At 39.3% G+C, this 18,164-nt stretch overlaps 1 protein-coding gene across 4 annotated transcripts; it reads left to right on the top strand.

The window, feature by feature from the left end:
* fbxo11b (F-box protein 11b) lies at positions 1–17,421 on the top strand. 4 transcript variants are annotated; one of them, XM_042507663.1, is made up of 22 exons: positions 1–321; positions 1,457–1,620; positions 1,828–1,888; positions 2,182–2,323; positions 2,425–2,554; positions 5,273–5,356; positions 5,526–5,658; positions 5,778–5,884; positions 8,178–8,289; positions 11,001–11,107; positions 11,702–11,839; positions 11,926–12,143; positions 12,916–13,096; positions 13,212–13,334; positions 13,747–13,832; positions 14,002–14,078; positions 14,166–14,309; positions 14,446–14,556; positions 14,653–14,760; positions 14,853–14,961; positions 15,623–15,721; positions 15,956–17,421. In XM_042507663.1, exons 1-22 carry the CDS (start codon positions 234–236, stop codon positions 16,083–16,085), a joined length of 2,652 nt encoding a protein of 883 aa, XP_042363597.1. In that variant the 5' UTR covers positions 1–233; the 3' UTR covers positions 16,086–17,421. The 4 variants fall into 4 exon arrangements, with proteins under 4 accessions (XP_042363597.1, XP_042363596.1, XP_042363595.1 ...); XM_042507662.1 differs by having other exon boundaries at positions 2,179–2,323; XM_042507661.1 differs by having other exon boundaries at positions 1,828–1,909.
* Positions 17,422–18,164: the final 743 nt, after the last annotated feature.

Genomic DNA, 18,164 nt, shown 5'->3' with positions numbered 1-18,164 from the left:
CCTGCTACAGATTGAGACGGAGCTGGCACCGAGCAGCGATACGGGGGGAGCTGTAACACCACGGAGGGGGGAAAAAAAGCGATTACACCCCAAATACCAGCGGGTTTTTGATCGCAATTGTTTGGGTGTAGCTGGAAAAAAGGGCTGCGAGGGTGGTAGTTCGGGTCGAGGGCTAAATTTAGACGCGGGCGGTCGAGGATAGCAGGCTATTTTTCCAACAACCAACTCCCCAGATGAACTCCGTCAGAGCCACCAACAGGAGACCCAGGCGAGTGTCGAGGCCGCGCCCGGTGCAGCCCGAACGGAACAACGGGGATAGAGGTAAGCTAGTCGGCTAATGGTTTAACACAAAGCAGGCGGTAACCGTTCAAACGACGCTCGTTTTTTTCGCTGCTGGCCCGTTCTCCACTCCTAGACGCGGCGGGTCAAAGCAGGAAAACCCGAGGCTTCTCGCTCTTAGGCCAGGCCGCGCTTTGTTTGGCTTGAGTGATTGGGGCTAGCTAACACCGCTAGCTAGCTTACCAGGTTATGTGGAGGTTGGGGGTTGTCTTCGTAATGCGTATGTAGCTAAAACATTAATAGATCATATTCAGGTAACCACAGCTGAAAGCAAACGGATCGCAGAGTCCGACCACAATCTGCGTGTCTCCCCGGCCGCCGCATTCCCAGCTGTCACTAACGATTCCGAGGGTGTAAATCTGCGGCGTCTTTGGACTGCCATTTTTGGGGTGTAACGTTAACAAAAACATTAGCAGCGAATCGGGGCAATGCTAGCTAGCTGCCCTCAGCTTCAAGAGGCCACACAGGATCAGCTGTGATAGATGATACGGTGTGGTTTTGGATGAAATCACCGAGTCCATTTTCTGAGCTCGGGACTGTAGTTTGGAGCTACAGATTGAACCCACATCCCCTTCCTTGTTCTCGGAGCCTGCTAGCCGTGGCTCGATTTGTTTACACCGCGGATTTGCCAGCTACGCAGTTCAGTTTCTAGCCATTAGCCGCACGTCTGATCGACCTCATCTTCGGCCCTTAATTTGACAGCACCATAAAAGATGAGTGTGATTCTGCACATGCATGACCCAGGGACACAAATTCTGCCTGATATCAATGGGTAGACATGAAGGACTGGTAGTGTGGCTGCAGGGGGTGCATCTGCCGTTATCAATCACTAACCTTTGTCTGCCTTACCAACTATTACCATGTCTGTCAGCCTGCGCAGTGTGCATACAGCATGTGAGCTGAATGCACAGTATTGTGTCATTAGGAATATAAGAGTGGTCAAAGTGTTTGCTGCAATTGCTGAAGATTTTTTTGCGGTGTGTTTGAGCAAAACAGAGATATACACAATGCTTATTGTTAATTTCACGGCTTTGGTCTATACTGCAGCTTTGTGCATTGAAGTGCTTCTTGAGAAAGTGGTGTATGTATAGGAAATCTGTTTTTCTTTTTCATCCAGATGAGGAGGCTCCTGCAGCTGCTGCAGCAGAGATGGCTATTGAGGAGTCCGGTCCAGGAGCTCAGAACAGTCCCTACCAGCTTCGACGCAAGACCCTGCTTCCCAAGAGAACCGCTGCTGCCTCTGCCACCGCCTCTGCCTGCCCCAGCAAGGGCCCAATGGAGGTTAGACTGATACATTAAAGTGCATTTTTTAAGACTGCAGTGTGTAAGTCTACAGACTTCGGTGCGTGAACGAGAGGGAAATGCAGATTGATTGTGTCTTCCTTTGAAACAACAATGATTTTGTGACACAGCAGTCTATTTTCCAGTTGATTACTTAGTGCTTGAATCTTGGCATGAAGCTAATATCCTATTTCCTCTCTTTTACAGGGAGCTTCCACTTCATCAACAGAGGCCTTTGGCCATAGAGCCAAGCGGGCACGAGTGTCCGGTAAGAGCCACGACCTGCCAGGTGTGTGTTAAATCTCCGCAGCTGGGGCAAGGAGAGTGTTAGCTTTTTAGTCTTTTTAAAAGAAAATCTTTATTGATTTTGTGTGTGTGTATGTGTGTGTGTGTGTGTGTGTGTGTGTGTGTGTGTGTGTGCTGGCATATCGTGTTCCTTTGCAGTCCATTAAATGGCATGACTCCATAGTGAAATGTGCTTTTAGTGTCAAAATGTTTTCTTGAAGCTTACATTGTGAATGTGTGTGTGTGTGTGTGTGTGTGTGTGTGTGTTTTCAGCAGCCCCAGCAGAGCAATATCTGCAGCAGAAGCTTCCAGATGAGGTTGTTCTGAAGATCTTCTCCTACTTACTGGAACAGGACCTCTGTCAGGCTGCTTGTGTCTGCAAGAGATTCAGCCAGCTCGCCAATGACCCCATCCTATGGTCAGTACTGCTGACATGGAAACGTGTTTTTTTTCTGTTTCGAATATTAGTCATTAAAATTAGCAAGTGAAATTTGTTTTTTGTTGTGTTTATTATTACAGGAAGCGTCTATACATGGAGGTGTTTGAGTACACACGTCCCATGATGCACCCTGAGCCAGGGAGGTTTTACCAAGTCAGCCCCGAGGAGCATGAACACCCAAACCCCTGGAAGGAGAGCTTCCAACAGCTGGTAAGTCTGCCCTCATAGTCTTTATATATATATTTGTTATTATAGAAAAGAAAGTGTTCCCTGAAGAGCATCGTTTTTTTTTTGCACAGACTTGGTTTAAATAATTTCAGTCCCTTTCCATTTTCTCTTTTATATATTAAAAATAAACAACACGTAGCTTTGAAAATTCATAAATGGCCTTCTAATAAAATCTATGCCTCTTAGAAGAGCTATAATTTTGGACTTGGGGAAAAGAGTGCCTGTAAAGTTAAAACACTTTGCACACACACACACACACACACACACACACACACACACAAATCAATGTCTGTATGTGTATTCATATACATTTATATAATATCTCAATATGTACAGGGCCGAATGGAAGCATTGCTATCACAATAAAACATTGATAAGCACTTGTGGAAATGTCCTTGATTAATCAACTGTAAGCAGTTAAAAGAAAAAAAACAACAGTCAAAAAAATGTATCTTTAAAAGTGTTCTTACTTAAGTACTTGTATTCATCTGGGACCGCACTGATTGTGAAATTCTGTGCTGATACAGTCTTTAAAATAACAATTTGGTTTAAAGATATTATGTTTTAGTTGCTGTTGTTAATTCGTTTTTATTATTTAGTGCCAGGGAAACAAAGAAGTCTTCATTATGGAAAAAAAATGTTTTTAAGACATTGAGCACTTCATAACATGATCTATGAACGAGCACAATACAATCTTAAATGTCTATGAAGCAATTTCCTATCTAACCTTCTTTTATGTGAATTTTTATTTTGAAAATAACTGCTTCAAAAGCCTCTTTGCTATAAATAATATATCATAAATTCCTCTCTAATATCTCTTTTATGTTGCTGTGAAAACAGACAAATTTCTCCTTCAAACACCTGTATTTATTCAACTTCCTCAGCAAAAACTTTATTTCACAAGATTACATTCGAACAAATCATGTAGCATTATAATTTACCTTTGCCAGTACTCATTTTTACAAAAGCGAGTACTTGAGCGCCTCACAATGTAACTCGATGCAACCTCCAGCAGCAGTTAGTTCCCGCCAGCAGCTTTTCACGAATAACGTTAACTTGCTCTCCTGCCGATTTCAACAGCGAATTTGTGTTCACAAAGTAGCACTAACTGAGGAAAAATAGGGTGCATCTTGTGATGTGTCAGCAGTAAATTCACTGCAAACTTATGTACCAAAAGAGTCTCAGGGAAGATTTTTGGTCGTCCCCTAACATGTTATCTATTTTCCACTGTATGTCGTCAGTCTTGAGCCCTAAATTTTTAGCAATTCAAAACTGGTGTGACACAACAGAAAAACGTTGGCCGCTTCCATCGGTGAATGTCATTTTATTTGCAGATATTTGCAAATATCAGCTAAAACTGATGTGTGGACGATAAATTGGTGCATCCCTAGAATTTGTGTCTGTGTGTTTTGGTTTTTTTTTTATATATCTCAGTATGCACAGGCAGAAATGGAAGCATAGCTATCATTATATATTACGTGGATAAGCATGTAGGAAAATGCGTTCGATTAAGCAACTGTAAGCATTGAAGGAAAAAACAAGTCAGATAAATTTGACATTAAAAGTGCTTTGATCTCATATTATTATTTACTGGAAATGCCAACAAGTTCCAGTGTATTTGGACTGGGGAAATTTAGGTCAACGATTTACGACTAGGAGCTGTAAAAAAAAAAAATTCTGCATGTGTATTATTTTTCTGAAGTTCAGTCTCACAATGAATGCTTTCAGTTCATTCACAGATAGATCAGCGTAACATGATCACATTTTTTCTGTCTGTTCTATATTAATGGCATGTGTAAATCATTCTCTAATTCTGCCTGTCCAGGGCTTCTTTCAGACGAAAAGTCATCTAAGGTCCTCGGGCTGATGGGACGCAAACATGTTTGATTTATGTAACAGGAGAATTCAAAGTGAAAGTCACATAAATAGCAGTTTGTTTCGGAACAGGAGTCCTCCTCCTTACTTAAACCTATCCAGAAATTAAAGAATGCATTGTCTCGCTGTTGCATCTGTTGTGATCTATCTTTGCATACAGTTTCGTTCTGCTGGTGCTGGTGGTTCCTAATTTGGGTTTCAGGTGTTGCAAGACAGCAAAAGGAGCAGTAATCAGGAAAAACATATCTCCTAGACAAAAGCTAAATTATTTTTCCAATGATTATTGGAGAATTCTCCTCTTTGCAGTGTTTTCTGCTACCCTCATGTGAAGCACATACAGTTTGCACTCTGTTCTTTTAATTCAAAAACATCACACACCAAAGTTTAGTGATATCTAGTAGAGCTGCACAATAACTCAGAATATTATTGAAATTGCAATAAGGCCAAGAGCAATGTCCAGGTAGCAGGAACTGCAGTTTTTTGACATTGGAAAATGTGTTACAACATACCATTATAAATGAATCAATGTGAGGCTAAAGAAATGTCCTGGCCTACAAATCATTTTCAAGATGTGAGAGAACATGATTTGGTCCAGACTCCAAAATAAAATCATTTAATTGTCGTCTTTTTCCCCCCACTGAAAATGAATTGAAAAAAATACAATTTGCTATAAAATTGTGACTCACAATTGCAATATCTGTCAAAAAAACTGCAATAAGATTTTTTGCATATTGTACAGCCCTGATATCTAGGTTTAATTAGCACCATGTTAATATCATGGTCACAAGCAACATATTTTGACTTTTTGTGTTTTCTTTGTTGCAGTACAAAGGTGCTCATGTAAAACCAGGCTTTGCTGAGCATTTCTACAGTAACCCCGGCAGATACAAAGGCAGAGAGAATATGCTGGTAAGTCGTAGCTAAAAGAAAAAAAAGCTTGTGGATTTATTTCACTGGCCACTGACATTTATGCGAAGCACAGCTAATGTAAACACCTGCTTGCTTTTCCAAACTGCCTTGTGATAAATTGTGGGCGTGTATATTCTGCCTGTAAGTGTTTGTACCTTTTCTCCTGCAGTATTATGACACCATCGAGGATGCGCTGGGCGGAGTACAAGAGGCCCACTTTGACGGTCTAATCTTTGTCCACTCTGGCATCTATACAGACGAGTGGATTTATATAGAGTCCCCCATCACAATGATCGGTGCAGGTAAGCATATTTCTTGCACTGAAAAGTACTTAAGACATTTTCCTTAATGCCTGTGCCGCATGCAATCAATATCTCTCTTAGGATGAGACATACTTTGTGTTTATGTCCATATGTATCAGCTCCCGGTAAAGTAGCAGACAAGGTGGTGATAGAGAACACAAGAGACTCAACGTTTGTCTTCATGGAGGGCTCAGAGGACGCCTATGTGGGATACATGACCATCAAGGTAAACAGATCTCACTTTTTCCCTTTATTTGACCCTTTTTTTAATAACTGGGCTGTAGATGAAAAACCCTGTTTCACTGTCTCATCACAGACTGTTAAGTCACAGTGGGGAAGTCCAGTTTAGTCTCTAATTTATTATTTATTCATGGTTGAGGATGAAATTATTATTATTTCCCAAATGGAGACTCCTGGGTTGCTGTAAGTAAGAACCACAAATGAGGCAAATAACAATCGTGGGCCTTGTGATGATGCTCTTGGGCTCCTGATCATAAACCCAAATTGTGTGGCTAGCAAGAAAAAAAATGTCTCTGCAGTTTTAGTATTTCGAAAAAGACTCTTTGATCAACCTATAAAAGATGTTTTCCTGTACAGAATATTTAAAAGATAAAAGCCTGATATTTGTCAAGGTCTAACCTTATCGTACACCAGAAGACTTTAAATACTTACCCTCTCACATCTAAGGACAATGTGAGTTTTCAGTCACTCACTGTAAGATTTTGCAAAAACAGCATTTTGCAGGATCACTATTTGCAAGACTACAACTAGATTTCAACTTTTATATATCAATGTTTTATTGAAACAAGAGTGTTTTTTTTCCCAAAACTTGATTAATTTTTGTATAATTTCCCATCCTGCTCCTGGTTAAAAATATTACGCCAAACTCCCTTTAAGAAATATGACATTAACAGTTCTGTACGTGTCTGCAAAAAAGCACAATTCTAAAAAGACAAAATAAAAGGCCTCATATGTCGACTATATTCTTATCAATTTGGCATCAGTTTAATCCATAAATATAAACTATCAACTTGCTACCTGCCTCCTATTCAAATTCAATTTGTATGTTTGTTTGCCAAACTGTTAATAGTTGTTTTTTTTGTTTTGTGTCTATTCCCTGACCTAGTAGCAATGTATAATATAATTCAAATTTGATCAAAAATTTCAGTGTCTCTCAAATAAGCGCCGGTTGGTGGATCAAATACAGGCTGAATTAAATAACGGATCTAATTTATCCCACAACTCCTCCAGTTTCTCCTCCTTTTCCACAATAAAAGAGAACAGACGCCTTAACAAGTCAATGAATTTCAGTATTTGCATGAGCCAAGACTAAAAACTTCAAATAACACTTAATATATTTGATTTTGTTGGAATGTCAAGATGAGAAAAAAACTGACTTTAAGACAGCCCAGACTGACCTTACACCAAACAATCAAGATCAAGGAAGTGTGCAGCAACCGACTTCAAATTCTCATGATTTATAACTTTGGAAATTTTTGTGTGACAGTTAAATTGCTTGTTTGTGTCCAGCATAAGCTGCCTCGCCGTCACATTTTCTGTTTCAGATCGGATTTTTTAAAAATGCAAGCTAGAAGGATATATGTTTAGTATGAAACATGTTACGTTTTAGATGAGCTGAGGAAGCATGGTTCCCAGGGATCTTTTTAAAAAGTCTTAAAATGCACTGGATTCATACATCAATTCATTAAGTTAAAAACAAGGCCTTCATTGGCATTAAAATGTCTTAAACCCAAAGTCTTAAAAATGCTTTGAAATTTGAGGTGGGATTTATATTAATCTTTTCTTCTCACATTGCATTGAAAAAGTCCCAAATAATTTGCCAAAAATTTTTTTACAGAATGCAATTTGCATTAACATCACCGAAGAGTCATGTTTTATGTTACAATAAATATTTTAAAAAAATAAAATAAAATTCCCCTCAGCCGTAAGAAGTTAGCACGTTTTCCTCCCTCAATACTGACTACTGAAAAATGGACTTAAATTTATTTCCAGTTGGGATAAAAAAGTCTTAAAAAGGCTTAAATCCCACTTGACTTAAGATGTGGGAACCCTGTGAGGAGTGGACCTGAATGTAATCAGACTGATTTGTCAGAGTTTAATCAATGTCATACAATGCATATTACACAGGAGACATCACCAAATTAGGGTTGATGTTTGACTGTTGTGTGTAGGTTGTTGTTTCTTGTATGTTGAGTTAAAACAGCTGTAACAATATGCGAGTTATTAGATAAATTTATTGAAGAATGTAAAGGTTTCCTGTCTGTTGCAAATTTCTTCGGTTACACCAAAAACACTCTTTACGTGACAGGTATTGATTATTCTGTGTCTCTTCACTGTGGTGTAAGATATCGCTGTTTCCTGTCTTCAGCTACAAGTATTAGCGGCACTAATGCCTCCAGTAGGGAGAGTCCAGTGTGGATGTGGTGGGTGGACAGAAGCTTGATGTGTTGTCAGTAAGCGCAGCCACTGTCTGACCTCTGCTGCTCTTCTCTCCTCAGTTTAATCCAGATGATAAGTCAGCGCAGCACCACAACGCCCACCACTGTCTGGAGATCACGGTCAACTGCAGCCCTAACATCGACCACTGCATCATCCGCTCCACATGCACAGGTAACACACACACACACACACACACACACACACACACACACACACACACACACACACACACACACACCCCGACCATTTGTTACTATGGGAGGACACAATGACATTAATACAGTTCAACCTTAAAAACACAGTCTGCTGATTCAACTTAAGCTTCACAAAAGTAGTGTCACTAATTTTGCATTATTTCTTACTGATCAGTGAAGGCATTGTGTCCCAGGATGAGAGGCTAAATTTGTCATTTGGGTCTTGGACTAAAAAAAACCCCAAAACCCTGGAGCAGTATATTTTTTTGGCAACTACTTTTTGTTCTTTCTCATGAAACATTTTGGCATCTTGGGCAGCAATATAAAATCTGGAGAGAAAAGAATCTGTGCCAGTGTTGCACGGCATAACTCAACACCTCGTGTATTGACGCTTAGTTTCCGTCAGCGTTGGTCTTGTGACTTTGTGTCTTTATATTTATCGTCTGATTAAGACCATGTAGCATGAAATCACGGCACATTTAGCACCAATAGACCGTATGTCTTGGGAGTGATTCATAGTGTGTGGAATCTACTCTGAACATTTTTAAATATCAGCTTAATTTTTTTTTTAAATTTTGACTTTAGGTTAATGTCAATTCCATATTTTTTTCGTTTTTACTGGCCTCTATTTCTTTTACCTCCACTTAAGACCTTAATTAGCACTGAAGAGTTGGTGCAGGAAGGAGGGCCGTGCCATTTTTTGTCCACAAGGAGGAGCTCAAAAGGCCTTAATGCTGCCCTGTTGAACAGCAATAATTTAAGTGTTTTTAAAAATACTGATCTTTTGCTTGATCCAGCTTCTTGTGTGTAATGTTTTGCTTGCTTTCATCTCTTCATGTCAGTGGCGATTTAAAAGGGAACACCACCTGTTACAATCTTGTTTCAAGGGAAGCAACATAGAGGAAGAAACGAGGTTGAATTAACCAAACTTTAAGTTATTTTTTAGACAATCAAAAGCAAGCAAAGTGGTTAGAGGGCGACTTTGCTCTGGGCTGAGAGAGAGAGCAACCCAGGTAATCAGACCAGGTGCAACACATCAGCAATTAGGACGGTTGGCAGGGCTGCACCTGTGGTTCACCTGCAACCTAACTGAAAAAGTAGATAGAGGAGATGTCCCAGGATGTAACACACCTAATTTAAATGTCGATATGTTATTTTCATGGCCTAGGAAAGTTAAATCAGTATTTGTGAACATGAGCTACTCTCTCTCTGAGCCAGAAACCGGAGAGATGGGTCTCAAACTGGTAATCCCATTAAAGATAAAGTCTGCAGCTGCTCCTTAGACGATGAATAGGAGCGTGTTTTTTGATCCACAGAATGTTTGTTTTCTTTTTTTTATACCCAAATGACCCGTTTTCTGATGCAACGGCAGTTCTGACACAAAAAGCTTGCCCATATACTCAGTAGGGGTAGGCAATGTGGACCTAAAATAATACCACAATATTTTAGAGTATTTTTGCAAAGACAATATTCTTGATGTTATGACAAAATACTGACAAATATATTATCAATTTCAAGAACAAACAATTATGACAAAATAAGTGCTAAGGTATAGTTATATTTTATCCTGATGAATAAACGTGTGGGACAAAATATATGTCGTGTCTTTAGTTTGTTAAAAAAAACAAAATAACTGTTCAGTATAATATTTAATTAGTACAATTAAATTTAAAAAGTCACAAATTACATATCTAAACATTTGCCAAATACAAAATAAGTACCCTATATTTTATAATTACATATAAAATCAACTAATACACAATTTACTTTTCTTTTGGAAAAATCCCAAGAGATTGAATTGATGATTAAATTGTAAAAACTAGCCGTTCATGAAACATTCAGGGCTGTAGCGCTGGACACCTAGACCTAACAACGCCACTGACTCCACTCTACTGTAGTTAGTTTAGTATTTGGAAGTCAACTCCTCCACTGCGGAGCAATTTTATTTTATTTATTTAATTTATTTAAAAGGGACCATGCACAGTTTAAAACATAAATGTTACCATTTGATGCACCGTACCTGATTATAGTTTAGAGCTAATTCGCATCTGCAGTCAGAACAAAAACACAGCACAATGACATGACAATACAAAGTTGTGCAAGAAAAAAAAGACACACAAGACTAATAATACACACAATAGCCCATTAGGTAAAGTGATACGAAAAAGAAGAGGCAAAAAGCACATCACTTACAACACACGATAAAAAGCTACAGACAACAGCACATCACAAGTGAATTTCGTGTTCAGCAATGCTTGTTGCAATGTGTGTGACTTTATTCTGTCAATGAATTGAACATTTTCCATTATTATTATATACATTTCTAATCATACTAAAAATTATACTGGTATTATCAGGAACAATATGATTGGTGCACTTCTGATACTCAGAACTTTCCTGTGGCTGTTTTCGGTGTCACATAGAACATCTTCCCCAATTCATTGTCTGTGGAGCTTAATACTTGAGGACGTCACAAATTTGAGTTTTAGCAGTTAATTTTTTGACTTGGAAGATACTTTTTGATGTTACTAATATTTTCAGATTGTCTCTGACCAAAGGAATAACGTGTGCATTTTGAAAATGGTTGTAGTTCTGCTTTAAAACATTTGCGTATTACTTGACTGATGGGGATCATTCCTTGTGGCATTGCTGGAGTGTAACACTTGTGTCTTTTTTTTCTGTGTTAAGTGGGTTCAGCTGTGTGTGTGAGTGGCCAGGGAGCATGTCCAACCATCAAACACTGCAACATCAGTGACTGTGAGAACGTAGGACTGTACATCACAGACCACGCACAGGTAAGACATTATTTTTCCCTCTTAACCCTTTGAAACCTGGATCGCCATCAGTTTTTTTTGTGCTGCGTTCAGACGCCTTCCCCTGAAACCTGGGAAATTTGGTTTGATTTCATTCAAAAAACATTCAGATAAAAGACATTGACCAACTTAATAAATGTCTCACGAATTTCAAGAAATGGCTAAAAGGTGACTGAAAATTAGTTGGAAAGAGGGAGGTGGCTCAGACAAATATAAGACAAAAATTAGGGGAAAATGTCTGTAAAACTATGGTCATAATTACAAAAAATTATATTTAAAATTATGTCTCAAAAAAATAGAATTAATAAACATTTTTTATATCTAATTTTGGGGTGCCTGGTAGCTCAGTGGTTAGAGCGGCGCCCCATATACAGAGGTTGTATCCTCGCTGCAGCTGCTTGCTTTTTTTTTTTTTTTTTTTTTTTTAACCAATTTCTTTCTAATTTTTGGGCCATGTCAAGGAAACACGAAATCAATCCAGTTGGCCGTGGTTTCTTAGGACTAATAGAATGGTTTGCCTTGATTATACGGATATTAACAAAGGTGTCTGATTCTGTGTTTTCTCGTCTGTTTCAGGGCATTTATGAAGACAATGAAATCAGCAACAATGCGCTAGCAGGTATTTGGGTGAAAAACCACGGTAATCCCATCATTAGACGTAACCACATCCATCACGGAAGAGATGTTGGAGTGTTCACCTTCGATCACGGCATGGTAAATACACAGCCACTATGTGGCGTCACATATTCCACCTGAAGAAACACTGCAGACCATCTAATTTGTCTCCTCTGTGTGTTCAGGGTTACTTTGAGAACTGTAACATCCATAGAAACCGCATAGCAGGCTTCGAGGTGAAGGCCTACGCCAACCCCACGGTGGTGCGCTGTGAGATTCATCACGGCCAAACGGGGGGCATCTACGTCCACGAAAAGGGGCGAGGACAGTTTATAGAAAACAAAATCTATGCCAATAACTTCGCCGGTGTGTGGATCACGTCCAACAGTGACCCGACGATACGGTGAGGACACACACATCACACGGGAACAGCATGTATAGCTAAACTATAGTGTGATCAGAGTTCACGCAGATCTTTAAAAAGTCTTTTAAGATATTAAATTAATTTATCAAATAATAATGTCTTATTGGTATTAAAATGTATTAAATCAATCTTTCAATCTCTTCAAAGTATTAAGACATTGGGAGAAAGATATTATGAATCTTTATTTTCTGACATTGCATTGTAAAATCGCAAAATAATTGGTGATATCTATTTTTTTTCATGATGACAGATCATGATAGAATAATATTCATTTACTACTTCTAATCAAATGTAATAAGTTTAATAACATAATGTCTTCATTGTTTTCAGGTGTCCTACTCCATAGTTCTTAATATTTTCAGCATTTAAAGCAGATCATGCAACTTTTTAACTTAACCAAGAAAATATGGTTTTGTGTTGAAGTAAAAATTTGGACAAAATTGTCCCTAAGAATTCATTAATTTTGGTTCATGGTGGTTCTTTTTTTGTCTGTCATCAATTTTGGTTGTAGAATTGGTCTTAAATTTTACTTCAAGTGGCATTATAAAGGCTTCAGTCTAACTCTCTTCTAGCTTTAGGAACCAAAAATAAAATAAGATTTTATTTAAGACTGAAAAATATGTTCAGATGAACACTGCTGATATTTATACAGAAAATGATGCAGCTGTGTAGAAAAATGTCATGTCTCTTTCTCAATGTGCATGTTTTTCCAACATTGTGACCATTTTTTTCCCCACCTTTTTATATTCAGGGGAAATGCTATATTCAACGGTAACCAAGGAGGGGTGTACATATTTGGAGATGGACGGGGTTTGATAGAGAGTAACGATATCTACGGTAACGCCTTGGCGGGAATCCAGATCCGAACCAACAGCTGCCCCATCGTACGGCACAACAAGATCCACGATGGACAGCACGGGGGCATCTATGTGGTAAATACACTCTCTGCGTTTTTCTAGCAAGTACTGAGTATTTTTCTGCTGAATAAAAGCTGAAACACTCCTGGTGTCAGAGATTTTTGACAGCTAATCCTGCTTTGTGTCTCAGCACGAGAAAGGCCAGGGGGTGATCGAGGAGAACGAGGTTTACAGCAACACGCTGGCTGGAGTCTGGGTGACCACAGGCAGCACGCCTGTCCTCCGCAAGAACCGCATCCACAGTGGCAAACAGGTGAGATTAACATGGTTAAACATATAAAGCCTTCAGAAACCTGATATAAAGTCCTCAACTGGCCTTTATTGTCATCGTACAATGTACCAGGAAATTAGGAGCACTACTCCTGATCATTGCAACAACCTACATCCAACATCATAGGTGCCAAAATAATAAAGAAAAACTATAAATATACTGTAATTTTGCACTTGAATCAGTGTAATTTTTTTGCACTAGTATAAATGTCATTTAGTGTTTCCCGTACATTGATTTATTTGATTTAGACATTTTGATTTGTCATAGTAGGAAAAGGTCCGGTGTAGTTTAGGCAGGCAAATGTATTTATAAAGCTTATTTCATACTTAAAGGCAATCCAAATTGCTATACAGATTATGTTGTCATCTATCCCTTCTTTTTTTATTTTTTTTAGGTTGGTGTGTATTTCTACGACAACGGGCACGGTGTGTTGGAAGACAATGACATCTACAATCACATGTACTCTGGTGTACAAATAAGGTAAAAAATATTGATCACTTTCAACAGTCTATTAATGAAATATACAAAATATGAGACACTTTTAAATTAAACCAGATGCTTCCACGTATAGGCTTGGACAAGATTTTTCTAGTTTCCATTTTCCACTCAATTGTGACTAATAAAAATAATTCTTGTTGAATTTTGACAGGACGGGGAGCAACCCAAAGATCAGGCGCAACAAGATATGGGGAGGCCAGAATGGAGGGATTTTAGTCTACAACTCAGGTCTGTGTTTCTGCTGACGCTCTGTTTGTCTCATATGTTGTGAATGTGTACTTCTATTTCTAAATGCTGCTGTTTATAACACAACAGGTCTGGGCTTCATCGAGGACAATGAGATCTTTGACAATGCCATGGCCGGGGTGTGGATCAAGACGGACAGCAATCCCACACTGAGACGAAATAAGATTCATGACGGCAGAGATGGAGGCATCTGCATCTTCAACGGAGGCAGAGGTACTTCGGCACGATCTTATGATTCAGAGAAACGCATCATGTAGCTTCTGGAGTGTCTTTTTTGGTCGTCGCTGTTTAGATTTACATATTGTCCCTGTAAATCTGCATTATGAACCATGAATTTTTTTCTCTGTAGGTCTGCTGGAAGAGAATGACATCTTCAGGAACGCTCAGGCCGGCGTGCTCATCAGCACCAACAGCCACCCGATACTTCGCAAGAACCGCATTTTTGACGGCTTCGCTGCAGGTCGGCTTTTTTCAAAATTAGCTCTTAATTAGCATAAGTAACATCTCAATTTCCTTTAGGTGCTGATGGTACTTTTCTTTCTTTTTTTCTGTCCAGGTATTGAAATCACCAACCACGCCACAGCCACGCTCGAGGGCAACCAGATCTTCAACAATCGCTTTGGAGGCCTGTTTCTGGCCTCTGGAGTCAACGTCACCATGAAAGGTAACGTTTACCAGCATTAAAGCTTTTCCCAGTCTGGTTACAGCCTGTTTGAATCAGCTTTCTCATCACATTTTCTGTCCGTCCCCCGTCAGACAATAAGATTCTGAATAACCAGGACGCCATTGAGAAGGCGGTGAGCCGAGGACAGTGCCTCTACAAGATCTCCAGCTACACCAGTTACCCCATGCACGACTTCTACAGGTAAACTGAGTTGGATAAAAAGTTCAGTCTGATGTTGGTACATTGAAGTCGAGCTGAAGTGATTTAAGCCGGCACTGCACAAAACGACTTTTCAAGCGATTTCACTGATGCAGATGAATTTCTTTTTTTTATCTTTATTTTGAGTATTGCATTCAATTATGACATTGCCAGTTTTTTTGCTGTTGATTACAAAAAAATGTATTAGTACGCTTTTGATACGATCAAAACTGTTTTTAAACCAGCATTACAGAAAGACTGTTGTTGTTTTTTCCTTTTTAAACTGGGAAATATATTTAGAAGAGTAAATAAATAATACAAAGTAAGATAAAATCTCTCTATATTTATATACATATATTTGTATATTTATACATGCATTCCTACATGTTTATAAATATACATACGCGTATGCGTACATACATTCACCCACATGTGCATATATACATATACACATACTTCCGTATACTGAGGAAAATAAATGAGTAAGTTAAAAAAAAAACCAACTAAAATATTAAAAGTAAATAAGAAGCCTTAAGTAACTGTTGTAGGTACGTGTTTTTTTTCCCTTCAACTTGGTCGTACAATTTTATTCTGAGTGGAATTAAAATGTCAAAAAGTCATTTTCCGTCATTGTGTTATGTAAATAAATCTGTTTTGTCTCTAGATGTCACACCTGTAACACAACAGATAGAAACGCCATCTGTGTAAACTGCATCAAAAAGTGCCACCAAGGGCACGATGTAGAGTTTATACGGCACGATCGGTAAGACATTTTTGGTTCCTTCTTTTTATTTTTACGTTGACCAATTGTTTTATTTATCTGGGCAGAAAAATGTGTGTGTGTGTGTATATATATATGTATGTATGTTTGGTTTTTTTTTTTTTTGAAAGGGAATGACTAGATTTGAATTATTTAGTGTTCTTAAAGGGCAGTTTCATCATTTTCTCACTTATTTGAAGAGACTGGTTCACGATCCCTGATGTCTTTCCTCTTTAGGTTTTTCTGTGATTGCGGAGCGGGAACGTTGTCCAACCCGTGCACGCTGGCCGGAGAGCCCACGCACGACACAGACACTCTGTATGACTCGGCGCCGCCCATCGAGTCCAACACGCTGCAACATAACTGAAGGCGTCCGGTCAAGTTACACTCTCTCACACAAGCATATAAACACATTGCACATACAGCCATACACCCCCCCACACATACACACACAAACACATACACATTTACAGCCACACACAGTTACACACACACACATCCACTTGCAGCCATAAGGACCCAGAGAGACTCTGTGATTGCGGCGCTCTCAGATGGGATCGGCGTGAAAGAGGCTGCAGAGGAAGCAGCTTCCTGCCCGCTGCGGTCCGACGCGCTGCAGCGGAGGCAGGCTCCACTAGAGGGAGCGGCGGAGCTGAGACTGACAGAACGGCCACAAGAGATTCCTCACTGGAGTATTTCTTATTGCAGTCTGCAGACAAAGAAGAAGAGAAGGGCTATGCAGAGGGGCTGTCGATGGCGCCACTTTGGCAGAAGATCTCTCCCACCCACCCCCGGTGTTAATCCTCGGCTCCCGGCCCACTTTTTCTTCTTCCTCACAAGAACTGCTGTCAAAGAGACTTCCTGCTTCCTCGCAGCTGCCATCCCCATTGGCTGCCCAGGCAGTTGTAACTAGGCAACGAATGGGCGGATGTTGCTCTGTTGTGTGTGGATAAAAGAGCAAGATTGTGTGTGTGATGGAGCACTTGGGCTTTTTTTAAAAAAAAAAAAAAATGTTCTGATCAATGGATTTTATTTCGATGCTTTCTCATGTAGTTTTGTATTTTCAAGCAAAAAGCTGACTGTATTTGAATGTCTTTTATTTTATTATATATTATTATAATTATTATTATTTTTTCTTTGGTTAGCATCCCTCCTCCCACCCCGACTCCCTGTCAAAGTGCAGACACTCGGACGTCCCAGTGGTGAAAGTTCTTTCTGTGAAAGAGAATCTCGTTTAAACACTAAAAACCCTCTCCGGTATATTAGCTTAAATGGCAGGTGGAGGGGCTCCACGCTTGTATAAAGGTGTGTATGTGAGTGTGTAAATGTGTGTTGTGTACAGTGGAAGTTGTGCGTGTGTGTATATGTTTCTAAGTTGATGCAGTCAGTGTTTTGTGGAGAGGGTTTCAATGGGAGGCGTCAGAGCTCCTTTGAACTGGAACCGAAGAGTCGATCTGCAGTCCCCGCCCCGCCCCCGTCCTCCCCCTCCTTCTCTCCCCCGTGTATCGTGGTGACTGTGGCTCCTCATGCAGCCTGAATCGTATGCATGTACCATAACATCTAGACTTAATATATTGTGAAGTATTCAATAACCATTATGTAGATGCTAGTTGGAATTCAAAAAGGGGTATACTTTCTTAGAAAGACAAAAAAAGAAAACAGGAAACTGGCCATTTCTAAGAAAATAAAACTTTATTAGATCACAGGTGTCTGTCTTTAAATTCACGTCCTGCAAAATTACCAATAAATGTTTGGTTTTATACAACGAAATGCTGCCGAGGAACCCCGGGAGTAGGGGTGGGAATGAGAAGATTTTGTTGATGCCAATGTCATTATTCTGCTTATTGTCAGATTTAAAAAAACAAAAATGATTTACTTGTTGATTCCTGATCACTTTTCTGTGTAAAATGAAAAACGTTTTTTGTGAACAGCGTAGAAACAGAAATAAGATTTGCATGTGGAAAAGCTCCATTGTTATTGAAACATAAAATATTCACATAGGATATTAACCGTCGGTAACACATACGCTGCTCGGTTGGGAAGTGGTGGCACTTATGCGTAGAGTGACAAATTCATTCATTTTGAGTAGAAAGTCATTTCAGCGTATTGCTTCTGTTTCCACTGTTACTTGAAATTATTTAACGAGAAGCATTGTTGTCATCTTTCTACAGAAATGAGGCCACGATTTGGACCGTTTCTTTCTCACTGCCATGACTCTTTTGTTGCTAGTTTCCACCAGCGCTGCTTGAGTTTGTCATTATTGTTTTGCAGTGTTACAAAAATGTGCCGGTATTGATAAAAAGAACTGAAAAGCTTAGACACAAATGTTTGCGATGGATTGGACAGTTTGGAAATGGTTCTCGATTTCCATCTCTATCCACAGAGCATTACACATTGCTCACATTTTAAGAGAATAAGCTGTGAAAATCTTACCTACATGTATCAT

Source organism: Plectropomus leopardus, chromosome 19 (genome assembly GCF_008729295.1).
Source record: "Plectropomus leopardus isolate mb chromosome 19, YSFRI_Pleo_2.0, whole genome shotgun sequence".
Lineage (NCBI taxonomy): Eukaryota > Metazoa > Chordata > Actinopteri > Perciformes > Serranidae > Plectropomus > Plectropomus leopardus.
The sequence above is the reverse complement of the archived record's forward strand: the minus strand, read 5'-3'. Positions and strand labels throughout refer to the sequence as shown.

Coding starts and splice junctions, on each gene's coding strand:
- fbxo11b (XM_042507660.1), top strand. CDS start 234: ATGAACTCCGTCAGAGCCACCAACAGGAGACCCAGGCGAGTGTCGAGG. Junction 12,144..12,915: donor AACAGTGACCCGACGATACG/GTGAGGACACAC, acceptor TTTTATATTCAG/GGGAAATGCTATATTCAACG. Junction 14,079..14,165: donor GATTTTAGTCTACAACTCAG/GTCTGTGTTTCT, acceptor ATAACACAACAG/GTCTGGGCTTCATCGAGGAC.